The sequence below is a fragment of the Oncorhynchus masou genome, chromosome 8, assembly GCF_036934945.1.
Source record: "Oncorhynchus masou masou isolate Uvic2021 chromosome 8, UVic_Omas_1.1, whole genome shotgun sequence".
Taxonomy (NCBI): Eukaryota; Metazoa; Chordata; class Actinopteri; order Salmoniformes; family Salmonidae; genus Oncorhynchus; species Oncorhynchus masou.
The window spans coordinates 26580603-26602010 of NC_088219.1; the positions used below are offsets into that span (position 1 = coordinate 26580603).

Below are 21408 nucleotides of genomic sequence, written 5' to 3' on the forward strand. Positions count from 1 at the left end.
ATTTTATGAATGTGAAATGTCAGAATATTAGTAGAGAAAATTATTTAGTTCAGCTTTTATTTCTTTCATCATATTCCCAGTGGGTCAGAAGTTTACATAAACTCAATTAGTATTTTGAAGCATTGCCTTTAAATTGTTTAACTTGGGTCAAATGTTTCGGATAGCCTTCCATAAGCTTCCCACAATAAGCTGGGGAATTTTGTCCCATTCCTCCTGACAGTGCTGGTGTAACTGAGTCAGGTTTGTAGGCCTCCTTGCTCACGCACGCATTTTCAGTTCTGCCCACAAATGTTTTATAGGATTGAGGTCAGGGCTTTGTGATGGCCACTCCAATACCTTGACTTTGTTGTCCTTAAGCCATTACCTTGACGTTGTTGTCCTGCATGCCAGCAAAGCCACAACACTAAACAATACATTAATTGCACTATACCAGTGACCACATACTGTTAGGGCCTAACATAAATCTGTCCCAAAGGCAGTCCCAACATCTTACCACTGCTCCACCTGGCTATCAGCGGAGCCTTGTCTGGCAGCGAAACAATTAATTCAGCCACATTTATTGCCTTTAAAAAAAAGCATAGTTGATATGGCTGAGTTGCTTAAACAAATGTATAAACTATGGCATAAAGGGACGACAAGTGGATACGAGGCAATCCATCATTTCGATAAAGACAATGAGCGAGCTAGAACGGACGTAATGCTAGTCAGTATAACTATTTGTTTAGCACTTTTGAAATGTACAGCGACAGAATTCAGAACATGGGCCGTTCTTAGTGTTCTCCCTGTACACCAAGTCAGAACCGTAAGATAAATAAAAGGTGGCATATAAGCAGACTCTTACAATATTCGATGACTACATTTCTCTAAAACAGATTATGGGCTGCATGTACACCACCAAATCAGAACAGTAGGCAAAATTAAGAGGAATAAATAGACCAAATTATTAGGGTGAGTCACATGGGCTACTAACATCTTACTACACTACATATATTTAGTGTTACTTTCTTAGCTACAGTATACATATCTCCCTGGTATATTATATAATTTATGCAGCAGCATACAATACATTTTTGGACTCACCTTGTTGTGCTGTGCTCACTTGAACGGGAAGGTGGTGTGGCGGTCCTTCGTGGGCAAAAAGACTTGGAAAGGAGCCCCTTAATCCCAGATCACAAAGCCACTGATTCCTTCCAAACCACTCATTGTTGAATTTCCAACTTGTGTAATATTTAAGTCCAATGGCCGATGAGCACCAATACGTTTTATAATTTCTCTTCATATGACAAGGAATTGCCAGTAGATTGTCAACTTGATTTATAACGATGCTAAGATTTTGAAAAATATGATGCTGACATGATCAGTCCAATCAAAGCTACTGTACATATAATGTGATTTGATGTCATTTTATCTGTGGCCAATGACCTTGATCCTTCTTGGATGGGCACTTCTAATGCAACTCTATGGCGGCACCCAAGGGGCAAGAATGAGGTCTCCCCTTAGACTTGGTGGTGACGTAGTATCCCCATTAATGACAGACACTGAGCCAATCACGGCGCAATGCTCCGTATTTTCTGCTGGCTTGCCCCATCACAGAAAACACTGAGCTAGGCTGAAACACCTGCATTTTGGAGATACGTTAATCAACAACAACAACAAAGAAACCATGTTTGTATGCGGCTTTATTAACTCAATTATATATTATTTTTTACATTGTTTGCAAACTGATATGGACACGTATTAATGCCTAAATAACAGGCAAGTCCCCCCGCGGGTTGGCCACTTCACTGCATAATGAAACAATCCCTAGTAAGGCGGTGTTTAAAAGGGTGAACTGACTTATTTGGCATTAAGACTGGTTTTACGCATAACTTTCTGTCCAAACTGGGAGAGAGCGAAAGGACGGCTCAAGTCATGCAGGTTCAGGTAGGCTAAAACCACATTTCATTGGTCGCATACACATATTTAGCAGATGGCATTGTGGATGTAGCAAAATGCTTATACAGGACAGTTATATTTAAAAAATAGAATTAGGGCCCAAATTCCCTTGCAAGTGGTCGAGAGAAACTGCGTTATGCCAGTGATGGTACCTTGCAATAATCAGTCTCATCTCATTGATCAAAACTCATGGGTTTTCACTTTGGGGTGAGATGTGCTCTCTGGGAATTCACTACTTGCTGCACCTGGATGAAAGAACTATTCTCACATTTACCTTAAGGGCAACACGCTAACCGCTGCACGTGTGCCAGAAAACAAATCCAAAATAATTGTGATTGGATGGCCCCCTGGTCTTGGAAGCACTTGCCTGTTAAATAAATTTGCCTCCCGCTTCCAACCCTGAAGTACATCAGCCCCTAAAGCACAGCACAACATAGCAAAGCCAGAGGTTACCTGGAGTTGGGATATCAATGTTTTCCCAGTTCACCCCCTGAAGAATGTCTCCAGCTACATTGAGCTAAAGGCTGTACTGCCACCTGCTGGCCCAGAGTGTAAACAGGGGAACCCCTCACAATCCCAGAGTCCTCTAAAACTAACTTGTCTGCCAATGAAATTAAGCACTAGTCGGGTTAAAGCCATTATAAAGCTACAATTTATATAGAGGTGCTAAAGTCAATTTGAAAATGTGTGTGCACAACATTTCTATGCTACCCTTAGAAAGAGCTGAGATGCAACAACTTATCTTACTAGTGCATAACGGAAGTTATTGTCTAAGGGTGGTGTTTTTTCCTCTCTCCCCTCTGCTTTCTAAATGACCAAACATTTGAGCTGCCCTAACACTTGTGATGTAAGCAATAACAAACTTGGCATCCAACTCTGTGGTTAAATGGTATGGAAAAAACTCACCTTCAGCAGTGGGGTGGGGAAATGGAGGCCCGGATGGGCACATGTGCTGTGAATTAGCTTTCGCGGGCAGGCTAGTTGTGGGAGTAACCTTAGAAACCATCAAGGGTGTTTCTGCATGGCTGCAGTCTGCAGTGCCTCGGGGGCTCAGTGACCCGGGTACGAGTGGAGGAAGAAAAAGACAGCAGGCCGAAACCCACGCTCCCCCTCGCTCTCGCACCACACCAGTGGCCCCCAGGGATCCCTCACACGCACCTCCAACCAACCACCCTCTGTATGGCTTCTCTCCATCCTTCCATGTGAGTCTTCTCTCTCACTCTGCCTTTATGTAAGGCCTCTCACCCCTTTCCATGAACCCTCATTTTTCCCCTCAGCAGCTTTCTTTCTCTCCATGTTGAAGTCCTCTGTATTACCACTGAAAAGCAGCCACCTGTCTCAATATGTTCATATTTGAGGGTCTCTCTCTCTAACTTGGTCTACATGTTAAGAGTCCTTTCTGTCTCACAAACACACTCCTCTCAATACATCCACACCGCACATTAGAACGTGGTCAGAGGATAATGCTCATTTCAGCCAGTTTATTCACACAGCACATACTACAGTGGGTAACGTATTTCAGAGCATTCTACAGTGCAGTCACTTCTGACATTCTGAAGCAAAACACTTTGTATCCTGTCATCAGCAGTATATCAAAATAGTCACTACAAAAGTATAAATTAGGCCTACCGATAAGACAAATATGGTGGAATTAAAATAAGTTAAAATAAAAAAAAATTGTAGTCTAGGAGAGTATAAAAAGTACAAACAATATGACATGTTTCCATAAAATAAGACAAACAACATTGATGCTCAATTAGAATTGAGAATAGTGTACATTTCTGAAGGAGAAGGAAAGAGTATTTGTTAGCCATCTTGTACTTACAGTGAACATTAGCATCTTGTTATACCCACCGGATAAAAACAAGACCTGCGTTTCTGTGAAGCCATTAGTTAGCGGCAAAATATATATATTTTTGCAATCTGAATTCAGTTCTTTATAACAAACAGTATTTGAGTTGTGTGTATCGAAACCCTTGAAATGCTAGTTTATAAAAAGAGGTATGGTGTTATCAAACTGTACGCCTCATTTCTGCAACACTTGCTCCCTCTACTGACGTCAAACAGTTATTGTTTTCGCCACCCCTTGAAAGGAGGCTGAAGTTGCACCTAGACACTGATCTGAGGTCAACTGCCTACGAGCAACTTCTGACCCCCTGAAACTGTTCCGTTTTAGAATAAACACTCTGGCATACACGGTAGAATAGATCAGTCCTCTCATATTGATTGCATGCATATCTTTGTTATAAATTCTCATCCTACCAACAAAGTGTATGAGGCAAGTGTATAGTATTGGAGATCACCAAATCAACGACTGCATGTCCAGGAGAATTTACTGCTGGAAATTCTTATGTAAGATCTACAGGTTAAATCCCTAGACTATGGTTATCTAAAAAAAAATACCACTTAAAAATGAAATCAATTTCAGTGGCGTTATCTATATCCTACACTTACTATTTCATTATATTCATCATGTCGGACAAATCATAGCCTTAACTCTATGTCCTTGAGTTCTGGAGGTAAAAAAGAACTCAGATGCTATGGACAGAGGAAAGTTAAGTCAACCATCTATACTGAATAGACATGTTAACAACATGTGTGTACCTAGGTGTGTGTGACACTCACTTCCAATATAGTACTGGTCTAGCGAGCCAGTTGGATTCCAACTTATTTGTGCAAGTCTTCACAAAGGCAACAATAGATTTCACAAACAACTCCTAAATGAGAAAGTGGAGTGTGTCACTGAATGGAGGACAGACAAAACTCAAGTGCGGGGATGGATCAACCATGCCAAATTGTTTAACCCTACAAGAAAAATCAGTGCATGAATTAAAAGCATGAAACCATAATTGCCACACCAGCAAGTTTCTTTGGACTATTTGCTTCTGGATAAATTAATACATGGGTCTATATTCGATGTAAAAAGTACAAACGACAAAATGAAGACTAAGACAGACTAATATATCAGAAACTGACATATTATAAATAAAGACATGGAGTTTGGTATAGTGAGACTGTCTTTAAAAACAACAAGGGTTAAAAGAGAAGAGAACCTGTTTGTAGACCTCATTAAATCTCACAAACCATGTTTCCATCCAGTTTTTATGTGAGTAAAGTCATAGTGTATAAATCAAAAATCCTGACAACTGATGGAAATAGGAAGTTTCGGTACCATTTTATAAATGCTGACAGATTATTTGTTTGTTTGACATGGTGGGACCTTTCTGTGTCTGTAAAATGTATTATGCGAGAAATGGCAGTGGAAACGCCCTTATGCTCAAATATTTATAGAACAACCATCATATCGAAGTACATTTGGAGTCACATGATGATATGGTGTGTGGTCCTCCCACTATGACTCAGGAAACCACACAGTTTATTAAAACTACAGAATAAATGATTTATGAACTTCACAGGGTGGTGAAAGTGCCGATTCTGGTAACATGATGATCGATGCTTGACTGCCGTTTGACAAACATATTCTAATCCATAATAATCTCATCATGTAGACTAGCCTACCCACACGGTATTTGATAGTTGTTGGCTAGATCGCACGTGCCAAGACCAGAGTAGTCACATTTGCTATTTCATGCAACAGTTTGTGTGACAAAACTGTAGAGTAGCTAGCTAAAGTTGGCCCTTTCCTACATTAGCCATGATGGACATCGAGATTTGGATTTGTGGATTTAATTCTCGGTAATGGCCAATGATTATAATGGCAATTCTGATCCAACCATTAATTCAATCATTGTTGTGCCCTTGGCCCGAGAGGATGGAAGTTCAATATGTAGCTAGATGTAGAAGGCTAATGTTAACTAGCTAACGTTGTCCATGAATGGAAGTTAGGCTAGCGAGCAAGCATTTTAGCCAGGTAGCCAAGGACAACAAAAAAGTAGTGTGTACTGTATGACAGAGTGATAGACCGTTTCGTCAACAATAACGAGAGGAGGGTGGCATTGGTGTTTCTCAACAAATAGGGAGAGTCAACATATTTTTCTACTTGTATGAACGTGCACACACACACATAAATCAGAACCATGGACCACCAAATTCTATTTAGCTTACAGTGATTGGACTAAATTGTGAGTGATTGGGCATCCCGAGTGGCGCAGCAGTCTAAGGACCTGCATCCCTACAGACCCGGGTTCGATCCCAGTCTGTGTCACAACCGGCCGTGACCGGGTGTCCCATAGGGCGGTGCATAATTGGCCCAGCGTCGTCCGGGAAAGGCGGTGAGAGCTTTACTTTGCTCATCGTGTTCTAGCGACTCCTTATGGTGGGCAGGGCGCCTACAGGTTGACTTCGGTCATCAGTTGAACGGTGTTTCCTCCTACACATTGGTGCAGCTGGCTTCCGGGTTAAGCGGGTGGGTGTTAAGAAGCACGGTTTGGTGGGTCTGGCTTCCCCAGTGATTTTACCCACGCACTGCTACTGGAGTTTTATTCTGTACATAAAAACTTATGTGAAAAAGTATATTTTCTGTGCATAAAACATCACACACTGATTTTTTATCTGTAACAAATCTGTTTTGTGGACACACCACTTGTGGGAAAATGCTCATATTCTTTTAATGCTAATTTTTGTATAATTGCATGAAAATCTGTCACCAATTGGATGAAAACACAGCTACTGACGGTTAAGTAGAGTTAAAATCTATAAAGACGTATAATTTTCATTTGGAAAACAACAAATTGGTTGCCATCCCATTCCACTTTCTGGGAAGAGCAGTTTGATACTCCCATTCACGGAACAAAATTACACAAGATTTAAAGTGTTGGTCCCATGTTTCATGAGCTGAAATAAAAGATCACAGAAAATGTTACATACGCACCAAAAGCTTATTTCTTGCAAATGTTGTGCACAAATGTGTTACATCCCTTTTAGTGAGCATTTCTCCTTTGCCAAGATAATCTATCCACCTGACAGGTGTGGCATATCAAGAAGTTGATTAAACAGCATGATGATTACACAGGTGCACATTGTGCTGGGGAAAATAAAAGGTGACTAAAATGTGCAATTTGGTCAAACACAATGCCACAGATGTCTCAAGTTGAGGGAGCATGCAATTGGCTGACTGCAGAATGTCCCACCAGAGCTGTTGCAACGAAAATGTCATGTTAATTTCTCTATCATAAGCCACCTACGTCATTTTAGAGAATTTGTCAGTACGTCCAACTGGCCTCACAACCGCAAACCACGTGTATAGCGTTGTGTGGGCAAGCAATATGCTGATGTCAACATTATGAACAGAGTGCCCCATGTTTGCGGTGGGGTTATGTAGGGTCAGGCATAAGCTACGGACAACAAACTGCATTTTATCGAAAGCTATTTGAATGCACAGAAATAACGTGATGAGATCCTGAGGCCCATTTTCATGCCATTCATGAGCCGCCATCACCTTATGTTTCAGCATGGTAATGCACAGTCCCATGTCGCAAGGATCTGTACACAATTCCTGTACACTGAAAATGTCCCAGTTCTTCCATGGCCTGCATACTCACCATACATGTCACCCACTGAGTACAGTGTGTTCCAGTTCCCACCAATATCCAGCAACTTCACACAGCCATTGAAGAGGAGTGGGACAACATTCCACAGGCCACAATCAACAGCCTGATCAACTCTATGAGAAGGAGATGTGTCGCGCTCTGGTCACACCAGATACAGAATGGTTTTCTGATCCATGCCCCTACTTTATTTATTTTTTAAGGTATCAGTGATCAGATGTATATCTGTATTCCCAGTCATGTTAAATCCATAAATTAGGGCCTAATGAATTTATTTCAATTGATTGATTGCCTTATATGAACTGTAATTTAAAATTGTTGCATGTTGCGTTAATATTTTTGTTCAGTATAAAACAATCTTCACAATCCGAATGTTTCAGTTGAAGATCTTGTACACATTTCTGGCTAGTAACAAGATGTTTCAAATATGGGGCATTGAACAATCCCATTTGTGTAAATCTTTTGGTGTGGAAGTGGAGGATTTGTTACATATTTTCTGGCATTGGGCCATAGTTTCCAACTTTTGGGCAAAAGTACAAGTGTTTACTCCCTGTTTTATACTGTTGTGTTATATCTCCACAAAGAGTTAAATTGTGACTTAAGGGAGAGACTTGAGGGAGAGATGCAACACGATAAAGAATCTCTTGATTCTGCTGGGGAAGGTTTTCATTTTTTAAACTCAAAACCGATATGTTAGTATTAGATCCTTTCAAAATAACTGTCAAACAATATTATACACTGGGAGGATTTATTGCAAAAGAAAGTGGGTGGTCAAGATTTTACTGAGAAGTTGTACCAAATAACACATCAAGAGGGATGGGCCTGATTTCATAGACAAATGAAATGTGCTCCTGATAGCCAGTTATATGACAATGTGTCCACCACACCGAGGTAGTGGGGTGTTCTGGGGGAGGTGTGGCGGTTAGTCTGGGGGACCATGAATCTTTAGCTCCCACTTCCCTAATGTGGGATGGCTATTTGTAACGGCTGTCAATGGTATTACATGGCCCACGATTGAAAACATAAAATAAAAGACAAGGAAAGAAAGGAAAGAAACCAAAAAATTAAATAATTTAAACAAATGACATCCATTAATAATACATTATGATTTCTTTTGTTTTCTTCTTCAATGTCCACACTAGGCTGTTCTCTCTTGGAATTTGACGGCCCTTAACACTTCTATTAAACGTTCCTGCTGTCTTGATATCCTAGCAAGAAACCATATTAATATAGCAAAGTTCCAAGAAACACATCTGCTCAAAAAGGACACACATAGAAAAATTTGTAAAAAAAAAAAAAAAAAAAGACTGCTTTTCAGCCCCAAACAAAACTAAAAGGTGTAATTATAATATTGGGTAAAGGCGAAGACCAAGAAGGCAGAATCACTTTCCTTAAATGTATCCATAATGGAAAGAAAAATGCCTTAATGTGAAGCCTCCAAATTCATATGATCCTAGGTTTTTTGATTCTATGAACATAATTGTTAGAATTAACTGATTTCCATGTTGTTATCGGGACAGAAGAATGTATTATGCCTGTTTGAGTGGAAAGTGTACTCCTCTGCTGTAGGATTATTTTCTCACCAGGCATCAATGAGGTTGTAATCAGAGAGTATATGCTGGAGAGACCTGGTCTCATTGTACTTGTCTCGCATGTCTATAATTAAATAAGATATCAAAATTGGAAATGTTAACTGCGTTAGTGAGTTCTCAACAAACACTATTTTCAGACCAGGTAGCTATTACTCTTTCCAATGGCAAGACATAACTTAATTTACTGATAAAACAGAGAGCAGAATTTGCCATCCATCGAGTTAGACTCAACCATTACTTTCATGGTATTCGTCCCAGTCGTTTACTGGCCAACAAGCTATGGACTAATGATCAATTAGCTGACATAGCGACTATTGAATCTGAAACACGGGAATTACCATCAGAACCCAAATGAATCAAATATTTTCCCACTTCTATAAAGAACTGTATACCTCGGATTATAAATCCACACCAACCCAGACTAAGTCCTTTCTGAAATAATTAAGAACACCTCTTTTATCAGAGGAAGCCACCTCACTATGAGCCTAAATGTCTTTCAGTAAACTCAAAAGGACATTGGGGCTAGCATGATATTCCTCCTGAGGTCTAGTACAATTTTGGGAATCAATTAGGTCCACTATTGCTCGAAATGATTAACACAGCTGTTCACCAAGGTTCATTTGGGAGAGATGTGAATACAGCACTAATTTCACTTAAAATTTTTTTTAAAAGGTAAGGATGCCTGCCAGTGTTCTTCCCATCTTTGATAAACACAAATATTAAACGTTTTTTCCAAGATACTGTCGTCCCATCTCGAGACTTACCCAAATTGGCCCACATGGGTTTGTTTAAAAACATTTATCCTTGGATAACCTCCCTCGACTATTCCATATCTTAGATGCTCCTTGGGCTGTATTCTCTCTCCATGCAGGAAAAGCTTTTGATAGACCAGACATCTCTCTAAACTAAACAAAATCACGAGGGAAAGACGTAGGACTATCCCTACCAAACTTTAAATAGTATTTCCAGGCACTAGCATTTCAACCCATCCTAAATCCTTTTAGACATGATTATTTTTCCCCTTGGCTGAATAGAGAGAAATATTGTCTCCTATTGCCATGGAAGAGGTGGTCTTCACAGATATACCCCTTAAACAATGTCAAGTATGCTTTGGTCCCATTATAGCTCACACAATTTCTATTTTGCGCCAGTTGTTAAACTAGGAATCAAAATGGCATGCTCCAATATATCACAAGAATGCCTTGCGATCTGTAGGGCAGCCTTTTGCATCCTCCCCAATGGTCCAAATTTGGAATCCGTACCTTCACCGATATCATGGACAGAAATGGATTGAGAATATTCCAAGATTTGAGATATACACATTACCAGGCAACTCTTTCTTATTTTGTACATTTTTTGTACAACTTAGGTCAGCTATGCTGGCGTAAGAAGTCCCTTGGGAAACCCAACTACCGAACCATCCCATGATGGGACTTATAAATAAATGATCTGGGCTCTGGAAAGGACTGAGCTCTATAATATATAAACAACTTGGAAAGCTCATTCTGAGCTAGCCATTAAAAAAAAGTATTGTTTGACAAATTTAATTGTATCTGACTAACGAACAGAACATGGAAAAATATGACCTACACAAACCATTAATTTATACATTTTAAGTTTGTTCACAGACTGTATTTATCACCAAGGATGCATTTTATGATAAAATTGGCCCCAACTCCCAACTGTTCACTGTGTCCCCTAAATCAGGTAGACACATTATTCAAATTATGTGGGAGTGCCCTGCAGTTAAATGTGCATCAATGTAAATATTCAATGCTTTGCATCTGTTATGTTACTTAACAACGATAGCTCCTTGAACCTCTCAATAAGAGATGATTAACTGCTGGCAGGCAGCATTGCCGCAAAAAAAAGCTGTTGTGTCTTAGATGGCAATCACCTCACTCTCTCCCAATTCTCCAGTGGATACAGTTACTTTTAGAAGCTCTAACATCAGAATTATCCACAGCGAGAATGAATGGTGCTAATCAAGGAACAATTGAGGCCTGGACAAATATACTTGACTCTAAAGAATAATCTTAGCTAAAGCCTAATACATACAAATAAAATGTATAAAGCCCAACACATATACAAAATAATAAATTATAATAAATTGGATAGATTGTCTATGTGTGCCATTCAGAGGGTGAATGGGCAAGACAACATTTTGAAGTGCCTTTGAACGGGGTATGGTAGTAGGTGCCAGGCAAACCGGTTTGAGTGTGTCTAGAACTGCAACGCTGTTGTAATTCACGCTCAACATTTTCCTGTGTGTGTCTCAAGAATGGTCCACCATCCAGCCAACTTCACAACTGTGGAAAGCATTAGAGTCAACATGGGCCAGCATCCCTGTGGAATGCTTTCGACACCTCTGTCACCTGGAGGGGCAGTGCTGACTGACGAGCAAACCTAGTTTCTAGGGGGGGGTGGGGAAACATGGTTTCCAGGTGTGGGGAGTTGGATGGAAACATGTTGGCTGGGTGGGGTTGGAGGCCCACTTCATTTAAGTTCTCTTTTCCTCTTTATATTGAATTTATTATTACTAAAATATATATAGCAATCAGGCCGCCGTGTTCCTAATCACACCCACCCCAACCGTCAAGTCATTCAGTATAGTCACTCAGTAACAGAGTGCATTCCAATGGCACCATTGTCCAGATCGGATCTGATGCCAGGCCATACACAACCACCGAAGGCCAATCTTCCTCCTTTAGGAGGAAAGGGCTACTTCAAAGGGCTACTAAAGCCAGACAACTACAAGCCATTGAAGAAATTGTAAAAAGACGGCAGTTTGATAACATAGTAAAGGCATGAAATTGACTTTGACACATAAGGGTCAGAAGTGATTCAGCGAGATCTTTAAGGGCCAAAGAATAACAGCGGTTAACTAATAACAGTGGTTACTAGCTAGCACCAGACGCAACACCCCTTACTTACTAACCTTGTCATTTATCCTATCAATTTTAAAAGCAATTCAACCCCTGATAATACATTTTTTCTTTGTTGCATTTGGCACTAACCACAGTTTGATCAGCATCTTGAGAAGATCGCACTATGGGTTTCCGCTATCCCGCTGTAGAAAGTCTGTGTAGTCATTGGTGGGTCGGTCTAGGACAGTCGAGCTATGGTCGTGGTTCAGTCAGCCTTATTGGTCGGACCGTAACGTTCAGGCCATGTTGGAGCGCAGGAAGATGAGTTTGTTCATCTCCTCGGCGGTGACCTGTTGCCTCCTCTTCATGGCCAAGCTCTGTTCACAGACGCTCACACACTCGCTGCGGACACCCACAGCGGGCACGGCCAGCAGCCACAGTGCCAGGCGTGCCAGTCTGGGGTAGCGGTCGCCCACAGTGGTGCTCCAGTAGTGGAAGAGGTCTGGGTTGGTACCCTGGAGGAGCGGTTCAGCCAGATACTGGAACACCTCCTGTCTCACCTGGGTCTGGCATTCATCTGACGACGCCTCACCCGACGACACAGCTACTACCCCTCTGGCATTCACCCCGCAACTGGGGACGTCCACGCGGAGCCGTTTGAGTGTTGAGGGTCCATCCACATCCTCACCTCCGGACCCCCCACCTTCGCGGGCGTCTGTGGCCATCTCGCAGGCATGGGCGATGATCTCCTCTTGCTGGTAGGCTGGGACAGGACGCAGCTTCAGCTGGGGGTCCAGCACCATGGCTACCTGGTGGGCTTTCTCCACCTTGAAGTTCTCCTTAAGAGCTTCCAGAAAGTAATGGCAGAGCTTGCTGGAGGTCCCCACTTCCCCAGCCTTGGAGGTGAACAGTTTCTCCAAGCGCAGATAGACAGGTAGCACCTGTTGCAGGGTTGGCCTCCTCTGGCTGCTGAGTTCCAGGGCAGCCAGGCGCAGAGGGGCCAACAGGCAGGTCAGTGTCCCTAGAAGGTGCTTGTTGAGGCCCTGCAGTGTGGAAGCCGTGGCCTTGCTCCTCCCATACGCCTCGAAGATCTGCTCAAAGTGGGAGTGCACCTGAAGGAGGGCCTCAGCCATGCGGTCCCAGCAGGGAGGAGTGGGGCTGAGCCCAGGGGGAGTGGAGGCGTTAGACATGCCCTCATCCGTGGCGGCGCTGGTGGACAAGAGGCTGGTGGAGGTGGCGATGTCGTGGCAGGCAGCCAACAGCTCAGCCAGCTCGTGGAGCCCCCTTGCCTGCAAGCTGTGTTTCCCCAGCACCGCTTGAACCACAGCACTCAACGAGCACCCGGCACACCGCAGGCACACCCTCCTCCGCCCGCCTCCACCCAGCGGCAAGCCCCCCACCCCCACCCGCGGCTCAGTCACATACACCGTGCGGATGTCTGACATGACGAACTCCGACAGCACGTTCTGTGTCCACTGGTGCACCTGCTCTGGCGCCTCCCTCAGGTCTGCCTCCTTGACTCCTAAAACATAGCGCTTGAGCCTGGATCCCTCCACCTGGTAGGCTGTCAGCACTAGGCAGGCATCAGGTCCCACTGTCTGGGAGTGGCAGGTGACGGCAATGCCCAGGTAGGAGTTGGAGCCTAGGGCGCAAGTCACCTTCACCTTGACCTGGTTGTACATGCGGGGAAGCTGGCGTAGGGCCAGAGAGCTCATGTTGCCCAGGGCGTCGCGGGTGGAGTAGGCACCGTGGCGGGCACCCGTGTCCACCAGGGTCTGGGCTAGCTTCAGGAAGTCCTTGCTGTTGAGCATGTTGAGCATGCCCAGGTCTGTACACATCACCCTCAGGAGACGCTCGGCTACCTGTTGCCTTTCCTTCTCCGGTAACCCACCACTGTTCTCTGCGGAGAGAGAGGAATGGGAGAGATGCAGTGAGAGTGAGGAGGAGAGAGGGAGATGGGATAAAGAGAATAATAGAGGAAAACTATGGGAAAGGGAGGTAGAGATAGGAGAAAGAGTTTAAGCAAGAGAGATAAAGTATGTATTCATAGGCAGTGTGGCCAAAGTGTGTTTATTAGGGTGTCCAATCAAACACACATATTTTGACAAGGGGGTAAAATAATCACGTCTCTATCATAATCCATTCAAAGGTTATTGGAGATTTGGCCAAAATGAAGGTGACTAAATCAATGGAGACCAGAGAAAAAAAGTCGTCATTATCAGGATTATGGCATTGCGTTAGCTAGGCTGGATGCTGTGCGAGAATGCTAACTGACAGGCTAACTGACAGGCTAACCATAGGACACATCATCTTTCTTCTGGAATCCGGAGGACATAAAACAATATAGAGGTAAGATGGATATTGATTTTGAGACGGCATGCATTTTTATATTTTAATATACGCTTTTCATATTAAATTCCTGTTCTGTTCAGAAGATTTTTTACAAAAACAAGCCTCTCTCTGACATGTCAACAGAGCACTGAGCATACTGCAAGCTTTTTACTTGCAAAGCCTTTTACATTTAATTTAGATTGTGCCATGCTAATTTAGATTTTTGCAACCTGCAGAAAACAACTTTGCAGACTAGAACCACAACATGTAAAATCCTCCAAAGTTTCTGCAAAATAAATGGCACCGCTCTGTCAAAAGAGCTTGGTGCTTATCATCGGATTTTATTAGGTTACGGAATACGAATCATGTTCTGGTAAAATGTATTTTATAAACACAAGTGAAATTCCATCACCATAGCACATTTTCAAGAGTGGGTGGAAACCCTGTTTATTCATAGGCAGCATTGACTATAACAGCGATATTGAATGATTCGTAGCCTACTCACGGTTGATGGAGTGTTTTCTCTGTGCAGCCTGGGATTGAGCCTGTATCTGGACTTGAACTATTTGAGCTTGGGCCTGATGCTGGGGGGACCTCCATAACTGGTCCTGTGAGGCTGGGCCTGGTGATGTCTTTGGAGACTCCCCTTTGGTATGCTTTTCATTATCCGCTGAGGGGAAACAGACAGAAGGTCGGTTAACTGTTAAGCTAGGGTTACAGTATCTAACCGCTACAAGCTACAGAGGGATAGCTGAAGCCTAATAGCTAAAGTGTTAGTAATTGGTTAATTGTTATAGGGCCATATACACTGAACCAAAATATAAATGCAACATGGAAAGTGTTGGTCCCATTCAGGAGCTGAAATAAAAAATCCCAGAAATGTTTCATATGCATAAAAAACATGTGCACAAGTTTGTTTACATCCCTGTTAGTGAGCATTTCTCCTTTGCCAAGATAATTCATCCACCTGACAGGTGTGGCAAATCAAGAAGCTGATTAAACAGCATGATCATTACACAGGTGCACCTTGTGCTGAGGACAATATTGGCCACTTTAAAATTAGCAGTTTTGCCACAACACAATGCCACAAATATCTCAAATTTTGAGGGAGTGGGCAATTGGCATGCTGACTGCAGGAATGTCAAACAGAGCTGTTGACAGAAAAGTGAATGTTACTTTTTCTACCATAAGCTGCCTCCAATGTCGTTTTAGAGAATTTGGCAGTAAGTCCGACCGGCCTCACAACCGCAGACCACGTGTAACCAAGCCAGCCCAGGACCTCCACATCCGGATTCTTCAACTGCGGGATTGTCTGAGGGGGTGCTGAGGAGTATTTCGGTCTGTAATAAAGCCCTTTTTACGGTAAAAACCCTTTCGGATTGGCTGGGCCTGGCTTCCCAGTGGGTGGGCCTGTGCCGTCCAAGTCCCACCCATGGATTAAGGCCAAATGAATGTATTTCAGTTGACTGATGACCTTTAATGAACTGCAGCGTATACTTCCAGAGGGTTAGCGAAAAGCTGAGGGTTAGCTAGTGGCTAACAGTTAGATGGGGTTAGTAAACAACCAATAATTAACCAAAAGAATAGGTACACATAAAACTACAGGGGTGACAATGGTCATAACACAAATAAAATGCATAATAAATGTAATATGTAAAACATTTGATGCGTGATGTATATCTTAACCTAAGGGTGTGATATACAGCAGCTGTTTGTGTCAAACTATTCCAAAATGAAGGTGTAGTTTGAAAGAATATCAAAGTACTTTAAGAATCCAAAGTATCAAGCCATTAACAAGCTATAGAATTCAACTTCAACTTGGACTGAGACCAACTTGATCAAGCTGAAAGCTTTCCTCCCAGCCATTTGACGACTACACTCCATGAGTAGAGCCAGTCGGGTATATCTCCCTCTAGGTGCAGGTAACTCACCAGCGTGGGACTGCATGTGCTCCAGCAGGTTGTTGTAGAACTGGAACGGGATGCCACAGGCGCCACATGTGTAGGGTTCTAGAAACACAAGAACCAGAATGAGGCTTCCCGTAGCATAAGAAAGAGCACATCCATTGTAGACCTGTCCAGTCTATTCCCGGTGCGTCGCTAGATCTAGGTCACTGCCGGCAAGTTTAATTTTACCGCATATAAAAATACAGGGACATGTTCAACCTACTTAATTTAATATTTTATTATCTATGTATGCCATTTAAGGGTGATTGTGTCTTCCTACCTAGTGACATTGTCTCTGTCGCTTTGTCTTTGGGGTTCTAGCAGCATTTGGTCCTGATTGTTGTGAAGCACTTTGTGGCTAATTTATTTGGTAAAAGATGTAGAGAAAACTTCATTTGATTGCATAGGTTTTTCATGACATTTTCCCACCTGGCTTGTCAACTGTAACAGGTTATTGTTGAAGGGCACAGAATCATTCAGCCCAGCTGGGGTAAAGTATGGGTCAGCAAAGAAAGTCCCTCATCTCATGTCATGACACCACTTAAAACAGTCATACAACACCTCGTCTCTTCCATTCGCCATGGATTAACCTGCCTAAATTCAACCCTTCACATCAAGTACTACAGGGTCACAAACACTGCCTAAATGGAGGTGCAAGTGTGACAAGCCCAAATTAACAGGGTAAAATGACGAGTAGGAAAATATCACTGGCAGCAGCTGTTTCTCATTATGGTCAAAATAAACAAAATGGAGGGGGTGAAATTTATTTGTGTTTGCGGGCAGGCAGGCAGGTAGAGAGAGGAGTGGACTCACTCTGTGACGCAGGGAACGAACCGGTCACCAGGGGGCTTGGAGTACCTGAGTGAGAGGAAGTGAGTGACATCCGACTCAGACACACTGTATTGGTTTTCAGATAAAATTCCCTACCCTTTCAGAGTGTGCAATTTCTCTCCTCCCCTTGTGGATTTAAAAGCATTCGATTGATGTAGGCATTGGCTAGACTGGATGTTTCCACTACATTTCCTAGAACAATCCATTATTTTTGAATCCACAAGGGGGAGCAAACGAGTGTATACTTCAGGAAGCAGGGTAGAGAATCAGACTACAGCCTTGATTTGAATGTGGTTATATTTTTGGACTCTAAGCCAATGTTTCCCAACCCTGATCCTCAAGTACCCCCAACAGTACATAGTTTCGTTGTAGCCCTTGACAAACACTCTCAACACAAACTCATTCAACTCATTGAGGGTTTGATGATTAGTTGACAAGTTGAATCAGGTGTGCATGTCCAGAGTTCTAATAAAACTGTGTACTGTTGGGGGTACTCGAGGACATGGGTTGGGAAACACTGCACTAAGCCACCAACACTCACATTTCTGCCTGATTCACTCTCCATCTACCTCCATGTTCTACCCAGGTCTCAGTAAGAACACAACCTCCCTATGTATTGACATTCACAGCTAATGATTGTCAGAGTTGCCCAACTGAAAATATACTGCACTGTGCAGAGAGACATTCATAAAATGCATAAGTATACAGCTAACGAGAAGCGCCTCAGTGCTCACCGCTTGAGTTCTGGGAACTGTTGGTGTCCACCAAGCTGGACTGGGTTTTGCTCTCTATTTTCCGACTGAAGGGACTCTCTGTGGAATATATCAAATCAAAATTGTATTAGTCACATGCTTGGTAAACAACTGGTGTAGACTAACAGTGAAATGCTTACGGGCCCTTCCCAACAATGCAGAGAGAAAGAAAATAAAGAGAAATAATAGAAAAGTAACACACTAAATATGTTTTAACTGACAACACCCAAAGAAAACCCATTGCGCTCTCCAAAAAGCTTTCTGACTTGGTGAGTAAAAACAGTCCAGATACACAACAACAACAAAAACTTTATTTTTGAGTGTAGACCTCTGACATGGGTGAAAAACAGGTGGCTACATAACGTATCATACAATAATGGTGGATAATGATGCAATATCTGCTTTCTGAAGTCCATACCATTCTGATCCAGTGAAATGACCATCATGGGTGCTGCATATCGAGTGTCACCTCGGGATGATTCATTGCTTTTTCGTCACCGGATTCAAATTTTAAAAAAAAGGGAATATTCACCCATAGCATTTGAATTTGAGTCCTACTACTCCTATCCACCATCTCCTTTGACCCATTATTCTGTGCTAGAGAAGTGTGTAAAGCTTTAAATAGCTCTGCTTAGACAGACTAGTCAGTGGAGACAGAGGAACTGATCAGGTGAGAGATATGACAGACAAGACGAGCGAGGGAGTGCTTCGGATCACAGCAGAGAAAGTTGAGACAAAACTACCTGCGGGAGGAGGTTGTAGCCTTGCTTTACAGTGATATCACAATGTTACATAACGACAGTTAGGGTTTGAACCTGCCCACTTCATTATAAACTCTCCGGTCCATTTTAAGGTCTAAAAGTTTACATCTTCAAGTGGTTTGGGACACCTTTGGTTGTCACTCTATATACATTCACATCCTAGCTCAGTTGTCCATACCGGTTTCTAATTTAGTGGCACTGTACTTGCTGACGTCCATGTTTCCACCCACACTTCCACGCGACCGAGGCGACTTCATATTATCGAAGGACCAATCTGTGGGTAGAGAGTTGTGTCAGTACCATCAAAGAAATACGTGCCAACTTATCTACCTACTTTAACTGAACTGATGACCTAACACAGGTGACGAGAGTTTGGGAGGTTAGACTACAACAGACGACGAGTCCCTTCCGTAGACCTGTGCGATGACTTACTCGTTGGTTGGTGAAGAGCCACATGTTCCTGGTATGGGTTGAAGTACTTGTACTGCTTCCCACAGAACTCACACACGTAGCTCCCAGTTTCTGTGGGAGAAATTGACAAAAGTTACTCAAAATGTCACATTACTTGCATTGAAATAAAAATAACTTCCTGTAGTGACAGAAGAACAACATGTGTAGCATCTCTGGTGGTTCCCTGAAATGGTTTCCTTCATTTTCAGTGCTGGGGAAATTGAGCCTGAATTATTCCCCAAATCTAATCATATTGTATTACGCTCATAATGGGATATAATCTATCCTCAGAGCCAAATACATTGCATCCATGAGGTAAAGCACTACATGCTAAAACTAATTAATTTGCCTTAACACACTGCAAAAGGATGGATTTCAGATACATAATCAACCACTTTGCAGTATACACTGACTGTACAAAACACATGATAGACTGACTAGGTGAAAGATATGATCCCTTATTGATGTCACCTGTTAAATCCACTTCAAAATCAGTGTAGATGAAGGGGAGGAGACAGGCTAAAGAAGAATTTGTAGGCCTCGAGACAATTGAGACATGGAAGGTGTATGTGTGCCATTCAGAGGGTGAATGGGCAAGACAAAACATTTAGGTGCCTTTAAACGGGGTATGGTTATTATGTGCCAGTTTTTCTCACGCAATAGTTTTCCATGTGTATCAAGAATGGTCCACCACCCAAAGGACATCCAGCCAACTTGACATAACTGTGGGAAGCATTAGAGTCAACATCAACCAGCATCCCTGTGGAACACTTTCGACACCTTGTAGTCCATGCCCCCAACTAATTGAGGCTGTTCTGAGGGTAAAAGGGGGTGCAAATCAATATTAGGATGGTGTTCCTAATGTTTTGTACACTCAGTGTATATCTCGCACAGTATGGTGTACCCACTAGCAAAACCCAAATCTGCCAAGCAACAGCAGACCAGCATGCAGCGCAGCCTTACTTGGTCCCATTTTCTGGAATGGCTCCACTGGCGGCTCCTCCTTGAGGTCTTCCGCAGGTCCTAGAACCACCTGCTCATATGGGTCTGGGGGTAGAGGGGAAGACCGAAAGCGATATGGAGGAAGGGGTCAAGGGTACTTTCTTTAGGGCAGCAGTAGCCGTGGAAGTGAAGGTTCAATAAAATTGCTTAAGAGCTACAATCACATTATTATTACAAATATCAGCCCTGTGACTGGCTAGTTTCCTGTTTTAAGCATTTGAGATCTTCCTTTTACTAGGGACTTTACATGCTCAACTTCCAAGGAATTCATTAACAAAACCACAAACTTTTATGGAACTGCAAGTCAAGTCAACATCGCCACGGAGACAGAACAAGTTCCCATTTGAATTCAAAAACAGACACCGAATAGAAAGGCCTAGTCGGAACAAAAGAATGGAAAGTAAAAGGAGGAGAAGAGATGGTAGGTAGGCAAGTCCATTACCGTCAACAGCATGCAGGTCACGATGCTCCTGGAAGCAGCTGTAGTACTTGTATTTCTTCCCACAGATGTCACAGGAGTAGCGGAAGCTATCTGCGGCACACACAACGATGTCACAACCAACTAGTCACTGCCTAGCTCACAGCAGTCATTTCTTTCAGTTCTCAATAAGGTATAAAAACAGTGAATGTTTTTTTTTCGTGTTGTTGGTCCGTCGACTTTGCTTTTGTGCAGTGTGGATTATTCCATGTCGTACAGGAGATGTGACGTATTCTCTTACTGGGAGAGATGTGATCTATTCTCATACTGGGAGAATTATCAAGGTGGTGTTGTGAAGAGAATGGTGCAGGTCGAAAACATATGGTTTGTAGCTACAGAGCCTTCAGAAAGTATTCACACCCTTGACTCTTTCCACATTTTGTTGTCTTACAGCCTGACTTTAAAATAGATTAAAATGTGATTTTATCATCACCAGAAAATTGGAACGGAAATGGCGCCACACCAAACTGGAAGTCTTCCGACAAGCTTGGAAAGACAGTATCGAAGAGCCCTTACTGCTGCTCGATCATCCTATTTTTACAACTTAATTGAGGAAAATTAGAACAATACGAAAGTCCTTTTTGATACTGTTGCAAAGCTAACTAAAAAGTAGCATTCCCCAAGAGAGGATGGCTTTCACTTCAGCAGTAATAAATTCATGAACTTCTTTGAGGAAAAGATCATGATTATTAGAAAGCAAATTATGGACTCCTCTTTAAATCTGCGTATTCCTTCAAAGCTCAGTTGTCCTGAGTCTGCACAACTCTGCCAGGACCTAGGATGAAGAGAGACGCTCAAGTGTTTAAGTACTATATCTCTTGACACAATGGTGAAAATTATCATGGCCTCTAAACCTTCAAGCTGCATACTGGACCCTATTCCAACTAAACTACTGAAAGAGCTGCTTCCTGTGCTTGGCCATCCTATGTTGAACATAATAAACAGCTCTCTATCCA

The 21408-nt window shown here is 42.6% G+C and overlaps 1 protein-coding gene across 1 annotated transcript in view; it reads right to left on the minus strand.

Annotated features, from left to right (window-relative positions):
* Window positions 1–3388: 3388 nt before the first annotated feature.
* Window positions 3389–21408, minus strand: part of LOC135544453 (zinc finger protein 618-like) — a 50206-nt gene continuing 32186 nt past the window's right edge. The window contains exons 5-13 of the mRNA XM_064972067.1: window positions 20417–20506; window positions 19936–20019; window positions 18955–19044; window positions 18701–18796; window positions 17744–17821; window positions 16992–17036; window positions 16164–16241; window positions 14738–14902; window positions 3389–13801 (exon numbers count right to left, since the gene is read on the minus strand). Of these exons, the coding sequence (XP_064828139.1) occupies window positions 12198–13801; window positions 14738–14902; window positions 16164–16241; window positions 16992–17036; window positions 17744–17821; window positions 18701–18796; window positions 18955–19044; window positions 19936–20019; window positions 20417–20506 (2330 nt within the window). The 3' untranslated portion in view covers window positions 3389–12197. The remainder of the gene's footprint in view (window positions 13802–14737; window positions 14903–16163; window positions 16242–16991; window positions 17037–17743; window positions 17822–18700; window positions 18797–18954; window positions 19045–19935; window positions 20020–20416; window positions 20507–21408) is intronic.